At 34.4% G+C, this 12,081-nt stretch overlaps 1 protein-coding gene across 1 annotated transcript in view; it reads right to left on the minus strand.

Moving 5' to 3' along the window:
* Nucleotides 1-317: 317 nt before the first annotated feature.
* LOC106875875 (flavin-containing monooxygenase 5) overlaps nt 318-12,081 on the minus strand; it is a 38,664-nt gene continuing 26,900 nt past the window's right edge. Inside the window, exons 4-5 of the mRNA XM_014924177.2 lie at nt 7,769-7,934; nt 318-2,251 (exon numbers count right to left, since the gene is read on the minus strand). Of these exons, the coding sequence (XP_014779663.1) occupies nt 1,974-2,251; nt 7,769-7,934 (444 nt within the window). The 3' untranslated portion in view covers nt 318-1,973. The remainder of the gene's footprint in view (nt 2,252-7,768; nt 7,935-12,081) is intronic.

Below are 12,081 nucleotides of genomic sequence, written 5' to 3' on the forward strand. Positions count from 1 at the left end.
TACTGGCAACGGCCACACTCAAGATGGTGTATTTTATGTGCCACCTGCACAAGAGCCAGTCCAGGGGCACTGGCAACGATCTCGCTCGAAAATCTTATGAAGGCCAGTCAGGCGGTACTGGTAACGGCCACGCTCAAAAATGGTGTATTTTATGTGCCACCCGCACAAATGTGCCACCACCTTCCTGACGATTATCATTGTAGTTTGATGGAAGATACAGCACTTTGAATTAGCTTATGATATATTCATTATTACATTAGTGAACTGGGGACTTGGGAGTTAAACAACAGCAACAACAACAACAACTACACACATACTTAGAGAAAATAAAATGTCATTAAATTTATTTCTGCTTTCAAATTTTTTTTTATTATGTAAAATATTTTATTATCTAATTATTTTTGACAATACATTGAATTTTCTTTACTAAAAGAAAAGTAAAATTCTTTTGGGATTGATGTGATATAATCAACTGCATTGGTCCCAGAGAATTAATAAAAAAGTAATGTTTATTTTAACATGATTGGAACACAGAATGTAAAGTGATGAATCTAAAAAAATAGTAATTAAAGCAGATTCCATCTCAACATTTTCATAAATACATATTTAAAAATAATTAAAGAGCAAATATCTTTTCCAGCATGATGTTTTTTAAAAGAATATAAATCATCAAAATTTACATAGAAATTATCATATCATTTATACATCATTTCAATCTTCATAGTAATTATCACATTATCATATATCATTATCAAAATTATTATTATTTTCAGCAGTTTGATAAATTGTTCTTTATATATAGCAGTCAAGAACATTTCAAGTTGAATATGTAGTAAAAGTCACCAACAGATATTCAACAAGTGAACCATAAGCTCAAATCAAGCAACATAATTTCCAAAACCTATAATTTTATAGCTCTGAAAGCAGCTCATAACTCTGTTTTCTATTTCTGAATATAAATGAAAATATATTGCTGATAGGTGGAGTTTTCAATCTGACTTCCATTTCCAGCTAAAACTGTTTTACTTCATTTATATCTCTAATGTTATTTATTAGGAATAGTCTGAATGCTACTACAGCCTCTTTATTGAAACAAAAAGCTAGCATTAATCACCTTATCGATTAATGAAAGTGTATTAACTGAATCAGCATATATTATACATGTGGCATAAATATAAGTATTGATCAGATTATTTATTAAACTGTTTTAACATTTTTATACATATAATTTATACTGAGATTTTATTGGTTGAATGAATTCAAATTTTAAGTTATAAAAAAGATTTTGATATGTATTTGTATGGGAATTAAAATCAGATGTCTTTATAAATTTGGAAATCTGAAATGATTGCTTATGAGATGGACAAATACTCAGTTATGGAATAAAAGATAATAGAGCCTTTATTTCAGCTGGGATAATCATAAATCAGGAATGAGAAAGCAATATGTTTTGTTTTGTTCTTGATGAGAACTCTATGTTGAAATGTATTTTCAGGAGGGTCATTATGCCAATAATAAACACACTGGTTCTATTTTACTCTTCTATTATTATTAGTCAACTGGCTAACCATTTAACCAATTAATTAGTCGATTATTTAATTAACCATTCAGTTAATCAATCAATCAATCAATCAGCAAGGTCTGTTGAAGTCTTTTTGGTACCATTTGTAGCCCATCAATGACAAACCCTCTCTGCTCCAGATCTAGGGATGTCATTGACGAGGTTGCAAATGGTGATGAAAGGACTTTGACAAACCTAACTGACTGATTGATTAACTAAATGAGCAATCAAATGATCAATTAGTTAACTGGCTAAATAGTTAACCAATTGACAAATAATCTCCTCCCAAGATATCACACACAAAAAAGAATACATAGTACACAATATACATAGTACAAGTAATGACAAAGTTTGAACTTGTGATTTGTGTTGTCAATAATCTAACATCAAAAACTTACAGCCAACTGCATATTTAAAAAAATTGGAACATCCAGTTTAAAATGAAGACCAAACCAAGGAAACAAAATGCCTTCAATAACATCTGCGTCATTCCACCACTCTGCGTCATTCCACCACTCTCAGCATGAACAGACTTTTGTGAAATTGCTGTTAGGGTTCTGTCCCAAATTCCATAGAGAGCTTCCTTTGCTCCATCCCATTTTCCAGGACCCACCAGTCGATACTGGTATGGGACGAAAGGTTGAAATATGCAATATAGAGCTAAAGCAGGGTCATAAAACAGCATTTTTTCTGAAAAGAACATATAAACAGAAAGATTATTTTTTTAACAATTAAATTCTTTTATTTATGAGGTGACATCAAAAAGTTTGTGGACTAGTTCTATAGCTAACCAAGAGATGGTAGCACAGGGTTGCATGTGCAGTGAGAGCTAACAGTGATCTTTAGAGGCAGTGTGCTGAGTAACATCATTGTGTTTACCTTGCAATTTGTGCAATTTGTGTTTTTGTGATCACGTGTATGCTATAATCTGTGATTTTGTCATGGATAGGAACAAAGAGCCATCATGAAATTTTGTGTTAAACTTGGGAAATCTGCTACAGAGACATTGAGCATGCTTTGGCAAGCTTACAGTGACAAGGCAATGGGTCATATGCACTATTTTGAGTGGCATCGACACTTCAAGAATGTCCCTGAAAGATAATGAGAAATCTGGAAGACCTGCCATGAGTGTCACTCTTGGAAATGGGGTATTCATCATCATCGTCGTTTAACGTCCGCTTTCCATGCTAGCATGGGTTGGACAATTTGACTGAGGACTGGTGGACCAGGAGGCGACACCAGGCTCCAATCTGATTTGGCAGAGTTTCTACAGCTGGATGCCCTTCCTAACGCCAACCACTCTGAGAGTGTAGTGGGTGCTTTTATGTGTCACCGGCACGAGGGCCAGTCAGGCGGTACTGGCGACGGCCACGCTCAAAATGGTGTATTTTACGTGCCACCTGCACAAGAGCCAGTCCATCGGTACTGGCAACGATCTCGCTTGAATGTCTTTTCACGTGCCACCAGCACAAGTGCCAGGAAGGCGATGTTCCCCAGGGCCAGACCATCATTTGAGAGTTCTAGTATGATGTCTTGAAGCATTTGAGGAAGGAGATTCAGTGAAAGTGACTGGATCTGAGGAGCATTGAAAACTGGATTCTTCATGATGATAATTCACTCTGTCACCTAGCTCCACTCACTCATGAGTTTCTTGCCAAAAACAACATGGTATTGCTTCTGCACCTGCCCTATTCATCAGATTTAGTACCTGCAGGCTTACGTCTCTTCCCCAAGATGAAAATGCAGCTCAAAGGTTGCCATTTTAACACTGTTGTTGAGATCCAGAGTGAATCACAGAAAGTTCATGACTTGCATATGGAAAATGACTTCCAAACTGGATTCCAAAAGTGGCAGGAATGCTGGGACCAGTGTATTGCTACATAAGGTGACTATTTCAAAGGAGGTGATGTTAAAACTTAGGTAAATAAGTTATTTTTTCTGTTAAACATAACTAGTCCAGGAACCATTTGATACTGCCTCATACCTCAGCCAGATTCATGACAACTCTTTGTAGGCGAGAAAATATTAATATTTTATTTTAATAATTCAATTTGAAGCACAGGCATGGCTGAAAGATGCAGGCATAGCTGTGTGGTTAAGATGCTTGCTTTCCAAACATGTAGTTTAAGATTCAGTCTCACTGAATCATACTTTGGTAAGTGTCTTTTACTGTAGCCCTGGGCCAACCAAAGCCTTGTGAGTGGATTTGGTAGACAGAAGTTGAAAGAAACCTGTCAAATATGTGTGTATGTTTGTGTGTGTATATGTGTGTGCATGTATATGCACGTGTGTGTGTGTGTGTGTGTGTGTGTGTGTGTGTGTGTGTGTGTGTGTATTTGGTCTTAACATCATGCAATAGCTGTAAATGATAGTTTTGTTTGTTTACAGATATTGCATGATGGTTAAGGCAAGATGTTTCACAAGTGGTGTCCTTCATTTCCAATTTTCCATTGAAAACATGTCTGGCTATGTGGAAATATTACTTTGCTTGGAAACAGGTAAAGGGTGGCAACAGGAAAGGCATCTTACTGGAGAAAACCTGCCTCAACAAAATTGCATGTGAACCACTTGAGCATGGAAAAGTGGATGTTAAAATGATAATGATGATAATGAGAAGGAGGAGAGGCAGGACTGGGTCCATCATCTATCTAAACCCTCTTAAACTGATGGATAAGAACATATGAATAGAATTAATGCATTTAATGTTCAGTTGGAGCTTTTTTTAAAAACATCATGGGTTGAGGTAGGAAACATGTTTAGAAAGGTAATATTCTGGGAAGGTAAGATTGATCAAAGTAATTAGTGCATTGGTTGATAAACGATAACATGGATCTTAGATACATCATTGATATTTATTTTATCAAGCATTGAAAGATGAAAATCAAAGTTACCCTTCTGAATTCAAACTCTCAAGTGGGATTTGAACTTAGAACATAGGGATGAAGTTAAATACTGTAATTCTCTCATGTATCTGCTATTATGGCACCCTTAAAAATAATAACATTTTAGTGTAATAATACAATTTATGACACAAGTTATTATTGCTGGTGAGATGAAGCTAAATACTGTAACTCTCTTCTTACATATTGTATTTGATAGCATAAAAGGTGCAGAAGCATATTAGATGCACTGCAATCTCAGCAGCACATATTCAAGAAAAATGAGTGTTTTGGGGACAAAAATAGCTTATGGGATGCCCAACTTTGCATATAGGACCCAATGAATTTTTGAGACATGTTTTCGAAAACAGTGTGTGTTATATGCCATCAATTACAGTATCTGCCAATGTAACATCCTTAACAATAATACTATTTTAGTAGAATAATACAAACTGTGACTTAAGTTATTATTGCCGGTGAGATGAAACTAAATACTGTAACTCATTTATTATGTTATATCATAAAACACCCTAAAAAAAGACCATGTTAGTAAAATAATACAATTTATGACTCAAGTTATTATTGCCAGTGAGATGAAACTAAATACAGTAATCCATTTATTATGTTATGTCATATGACACCTTTAAAAATAATACTATTTTAGTAAAATAATACAATTTATAACTCAAGTTATTATTGCTAGTGAAGTTGATAGAAATAAAAATAGTAACTTCTGAATGCCTCTGATCATTGATCAGAGTCTGGTTTGACAGATCTAAAAAGCAACAACAGCAATCCACCATGCTAATGCTATACTCATTTTTGAAGAATACAAGAATGCTTTGTTGAGATATCCACTGGATGGAACATACTTAATACGTTATTAAATGTATTCAGCAAGAATGTATAAGTGGAACTAATGCCACATGCATTTCCTCATCACTTATTATCATGCATATGTTATGTAACTTTTCTAAAGATAAGATAAATAAACACAGAAGTTCATTGTATATTTGCTTTGCAGAAATATTGATATATGTTAACGTTCTGCACTGAAAGTGGGAGAGTGTCAGGTGTTGATAATTGGTGTTATAGTCTTGTTATCAACACTCTTCGATATCTACCCAAAATTCAACGACCATTACTTCTTTACTATTTTATTTATGACCCAATTGCAGGGTACCTCTTTACAAGAGGTGGCAAACTACCACTGTTGTCATCCTCCACCATCACCACAAATCAACCAACACCATGTCACTACCATGCCACCCCCTCCCACCATCACCAATGCTACTGCAAACACCAGTGTTCTCTTCATCATTATCGTCATCATTATCATCATCCACCTTTAAATGGGTCAGACAACATTTATTTCTACAGTAGAATGCTCTTCCTGCTGCTGACCCTCACCTGTTTCCAAGCAGTGTAATATTTTCCTTTAGTCTGGATGTATTTCCAAGGAAGATTGCAGGCAAACAACACTGCTTGTATGCCAGTGTTGTGTGTTTATGATTAGCATGCAATGTCAAGACAAGGAAACACACACACACACACACATATGCACATGAGATTTCTTTTCAGTTCCCATTTACCGTATTCACTCATGACGCTCAAGGGACCTCTCACTGGGACCAAACTTATTTTAACCATATAATCATCCATAGGTAGGGTTAGGGTTAGGGTTAAGGTTTCATCTGTATTCAAATTTTAAAATTACCTGCAGATGAAATCTTTAAAATTTCCATAGGCAAAAATTTGACCAAAAGTATTTTAATATCAAATTGCATACCAATGAATTTATACAATTAAATATTCAATAATTTTCTCGGCACAGATGCAGCACTATCAAAAGTCCTTACACACTTAAAATTCACCCTAAAGAGCAGGATTAAGAAACCTAAAAGGTTTTCCCACCCTTGCTCTACCTGTCATAGACAGCAATAAAATCTTTAAATATCTTAGTGTCTCAGCCATGTATTTCTCTATAGCAAGAACCCTGTTCTGTTCAGGTCCCTTCTTTCATAGTTTAACTTCTCATCTCCTAAACATCTACCACTCTCTTGAAGCCCTGCTCAGTTGATGGGGAGCTTAGTCTTGCAAGCTGTATGGAAACCTCACTTGTGCTGGGCCCACAGGATATAAAAAAAAGTATTCAGTACACTCTTTAAAGTGGTTAGCATTTAGAAGAGCAGCCAACAATAGAACCCATGTCAAAGCAGGCACTGGAGCAAGATGCAGTCCTTAGAGTCATTGTATCCTGTCAAAATGTCCAACCAATGCCAGCAAGGAAGGCGAACATTAAATGATATTGATGAAGATGATGTCTTAAAAATAGGAAGGACACATCCAACAATGTAGTCCTAGATAACTCTAAAATTATGATATTGTCAAAGCTAGAATACTTTTGAACATAGGTCTCTTAAATCAGAATTGACTTGGGGTTAAACAAAAACAACAAGAATATTATTTCATCAACTTTTATTTAAAAAACAATGTTTAACAAGACTTAATAACTTTTTCATTTAGGTATTTTCCAGAAACCTGGGATTTAACATAATTTATCAAGTAGGAATAATTTAATTAAGTAAGCAAAGGGAGAAATAAGATATTAGCAGAAATAGTTAATGTGGAAACTAACAGAAATTAATCCCTTTCATTCTAAGCATTAACAATTTCATTAGATTTTGCCTTTTATCTTCCTGAGGTCATTAATGTGATAATAATTACCAGTGATATGAAGAAATTGATTCAGTTGACTATATGTTTTTTTTCTATGAGCATTAGTCTTTATGACTTAACAAAAGAAATCAATATATTTAACTAAAAATAGAGATAAAATGAGATATCACACAATACAGTGAATGGCTAAATACTGAAAGCCATTACAAGAATGCATTTACAAGAGCTCTTTAGCTTATCAAATTAGTTTATTCCAAAGCAATTCAGTAATTGGTCAAGTAATTTGAACAAATTTTAAGGAAAACAGACAACACACGTCTTTGAAATATAGTTCAAAGGATAAAAAGATATCTTAGACAGAATTAAATTTTATGTTTGATTGAACAGGTCAGCTAACCATGTACCACATGAAGAAGAGAATGTGCAAATGGAATAAATGCTATATAACTGCTTGTTCTTGTTTTAACATAGTAGTATGATGTCAAAATAAACAACATTGAACATGATGCTAATGATAAAACTACAAACCACAAAAAAAAAATGAAAAGAAAAATGGAATAAAAAACATCATTCAAACAAACAAAAACAAGTTTTATAATGAAATTTTTCTCAAGCTGATATGAAAGTATAAAGTGGTAATGATACTTACTAAAATTAGGCTTGCAACCATTCGTTTCAGCAAGTTCATCCATGTAATCAATAATATCTACTTGGATTGTATGCCTTTCACTTTTTACATAGCGCTTTCGTACTGCAATTTCCTTTTCTCTAATATCTTTCCACATATCTGCAGCAGGTGGTAGAATCACATCACCCTGAAATTTATCATAGTTCTGTTTAAAAATTGGTATCATATACAGTATCATATGTCTACTTATTGTAGCTATCAATGTCTTATTGGAACATATACAAGTAAACTCATTAATATATACAATTTTCTTCTCTCATATATGTCTAAAATGTCTTTTAGAAAGGCAAGAGTATCATAACTGAAAATCAACTATTTCCTCTACAAATATGAAGTACGTTAGAATCAAGTACTTAGAAGATAAATGGTTTGTAAAATGTATTATTACTATTGCAGCTGTTCAGATAGCAAGCTGACATATTGTTAGCAAGCTGGACAAAATGCTTAATGGCTTTTTGCTCCACTTTATGTTGAGCTCAAATTCTGCTGACACTGACTTAGCCTTTCATCCTTTTGGGATTGATAAAATAAGTACCAGTTGTGCACTTGGGTTGATGTAGTCAACAAGCCAAAATTTTAGGCCTCCCCTCCCCCAAAATGGCTGCTCTTGTGGCAAAATTTGAAACTATTATTATTATTATTATTATTATTATTATTCAGTAGTTTTATTTTTATAACGTGCTTTCACTTCACTATCAAGCGCAGCTCTGTGTGCCTTGGGTATGTGCTGTGGTTTGCTGCGTAGGATGTGTGCAGTGCCCAGTAGTGCAATTTTCTGTATGTTATATATATTTGTAAGTCTTGGTGTTTTTGTTATGTATTTGTCTGAATATTTTTTTATTGTACATTATTGTTATGATTATTATTATTATTATTAAGGCGGCGAGGTGGCAGAATCCTTAGCATACCAGGCGAAATGCTTAGCAGTATTTTATCTTCTGTTACGTTCTGAGTTCAATTTCCACTGAGGTTGACTTTGCCTTTCATCCTTTCAGGGTCAATGAAATGAGTACCAGTTGAGTACTGGGGTTGATGTAATCCACTTAACCCCTCCCCCAAAATTTCAGACCTTGTGCCTATAGTAGAAAGGATTATTATTATTATTATTATTATTATTATTGTTAATATTATTATTTGGTTGAATTGTCAGGGTTGTCAGAAAAAATGCCTTGCAGCATTTATTCTGCTTCTTTCTGCTCTGGGTTCAAATCCTGCTGAAGTCAATTTTGCCTATCATCCTTTCAGTAAAGTACCAGTAAAGTACCAGTCAAGTACTTGACTAGTCCTCTCCTTTCAAAAATTGCTGGCCTTGTGCCTGTATCAGAAAGCACTCTTTTGTTACCATATTTCTGTTGAGATGCTTTGTGTTTCTTTCAATTAATTTCAAATATAACAAAGAATTTAATATAATAACTTAGTTATTATTAAGCTAGCATTAGGAACATAAATTGTGACTAAGGTTTGGTGGAAAATTTTAATTCAGAACTTCTGAAAACAAGTACTACAGGGCCAGAGGCGGTATCAAAAGGGTTAAATGTGGCAAACTGGCCGGATCAGTAGAGTGTCAGAAGAATGTTTTGCGGTATTTGTTCTGGTTCTTTACTTCTGAATTCGAATCCTGTTAAATGAAGTACCAGCCAAATACTAGGTTCATTAGAATTTACAACTCCTCTCCACTCAAAATTGCTAACCTTGTGCCTAAATTAGAAGCTATTATCTTAATTATTGTTATTCTCTTATAACTATTACATGCTTTACTAGTTAGCAGCAATGCTGGATTAACCATTAACCTGCTTAGAGTATCAAGTGAAAGGTGACACCACAGGAATGGTAAATGGTTTGTAGCACAAAAGAAATCACTTTAAACTTACTACAATAATATTCCAAATAATTTACACGATTAGAAATATAATTTCAAAGTGCTTGTGGTGTCATAGTGACATCGTATAAAATTGAGCAATCATAAACAAGATGGGTGGAGTTTATGATTTATTCAGATGTTGCTGGGTATTATTTACCAGTCAATTTTATGTGTTGGTGAATGGCGTTTGCATGTGTTGTTTATTTCTCGGCAAATTAATGGTGTTAACACAATATTTTACAGAATGAAAATGCCAGATTGTGATTCAGAGAACTCTGTCTGTATGTCTTCTCTCTCAACACACACATATGCACACATATACACTATTTTTCTCAATCCCTGTATATATATGGTAAAATTGTCTACAGTGCTCATTTTGGAATCTATCTTCTACAACCTAAACTATTTTCAAAGGTAGAATTCAAAACAAGCACCATAATTAATTAAATTGCGTGTGTGTGTGCACATGTGCATGTGTATTGCAAGTTCAAATAATGTTATATATTATATCTAGCAAATGCACCCATCCTTTAGATGGTTTAAGTTGCTTTGGTGGTATTTTTTCACCAAATAATTGAACTACTGAATAGGTTTATGAGTAGCAGGGCAATCTATGTTTTCGATTAACCTAGGAACAGAAAACCAAATTGAAGGCTGGTTAGTTTGGAGGTCATTGCACTTCAATGATCATAGAACATGTAAGTTTGTAAGCAATGCAAAATAGAGCTACTGAAGTGTTTTGGGAGTAGATTACGGATAATGACTACAAAATTTAGTTGTTTTACATGAAAGCAAAATTTCTTGTCAGAATCAGCCACATAAATGGTGTAAGGAAATTGAAGGAAGATGTCAAAACTTCCCCTCTGCGAGTTTATTTTATTCAACAACAAAGGGAGCTATTTTTTCAGAGTGAAGTATGATTAGTACATTCAAAAATGGCAATATACCTACTCGAAAAAGTAGAGTTAAAGGAATGTATTTGCTACATGCTTACAGTGTATGACCACTCTGAAATTGATGAAAAATGAAGACATGAAGAGTTTGACATCAGTTCACAAATACTGCTTTGAATTTTTAGCAATTTGCAGTGAAAAGATGTAATGTGTAAAGGCAGACAGGTAATTGTGAAGTTGTAATGACAACAATACACAGCAATAAGCATATAAAAAATATATAGAAAGTAATAATATACAATTACAACATATAAATAAATAATAAATCAAAAAAATGTGAAAACAACTAAAAAATATTCTGTAATACAAATATATGACCATACAAATTTAAAAAAGTATGGAAAAACAGTTGAAAGTAATAGACAAAATCCTTTCACTTTTATAATATTCTCTAACGAAAACTCAAACTATACACACCAATACAAATAAAAAAAATATAGAAAGTACTAATACAGAATTACAACATAAATAAATAATAAATGAAAAAATGTGATAATCACTAAAAAATATTCTCTAATGCCAATATACGACCATATAGATTAAAAAGGTATAGATGACCCTACATACAAAAATTATGTACATACAACAAATTTGGATAAATCTTTTAAATTAACATAAACATTTATTTACATGAAAGAAAATTACCGAAGACATAACACATGTTGTGCTAAAAATAATAGCTAAATAAGATTTTTTGATAAATCTTTTAAATTAACATAAACATTTATTTACATGAAAACAAAATGACAGCTTCCAAATTCTATTTCCTGACTGGGACAGCATGCAGGTGGACAGTCGAAATAAATAAATAGACAAAATCCTTTTATCATCATTTAACGTCCACTTTCCATGCTAGCATGGGTTGGACGATTTGACCGAGGACTGGTGAACCAGATGGCTGCACCAGGCTCCAATCTGATCTGGCAGAGTTTCTACAGCCGGATGCCCTGCCTAACGCCAACCACCCCAAGAGTGTAGTGGGTGTTTTAAGTGCCAGTCAGGTGGTACCGGCAACGGCTATGCTCAAAATAGTGTTTTTTTACATGCCACTGGCACAGGAACCAGTCCAGCAGCACTGGCAATGAGGTGCTTGAATGTTTTTTCATGTGCCACCAGCACAAGTGCCAGTAAGGCGACGCTGGTAACGATTCTGCTCAAATAGTGCTATTTACGTGCCACTGGCACGGAAGCCAGACAGCTGCACTGGCAATGATCACACTCAGACGGTGCTGTTAGCGCTTCACTGGCACAGGTGCCAGTCATTGAATTTGGTTCAATTACGATTTCGATTTCACTTGCCCCAACAGGTCTTCGCAAGCAGAGTTTAGTGTCCAATGAAGTAAAGGTACGAATAAGTGGGGTGGCTACACCCCTGGCAGCGGCCACGGATTATGGTCTCACTTGGCTTGCCAGGTCTTCTCATGTACTGCATATTTCTAAAGATCTCAGTCACTAGTCAT

Source organism: Octopus bimaculoides, chromosome 2, assembly GCF_001194135.2.
Source record: "Octopus bimaculoides isolate UCB-OBI-ISO-001 chromosome 2, ASM119413v2, whole genome shotgun sequence".
NCBI classification, from domain to species: Eukaryota; Metazoa; Mollusca; class Cephalopoda; order Octopoda; family Octopodidae; genus Octopus; species Octopus bimaculoides.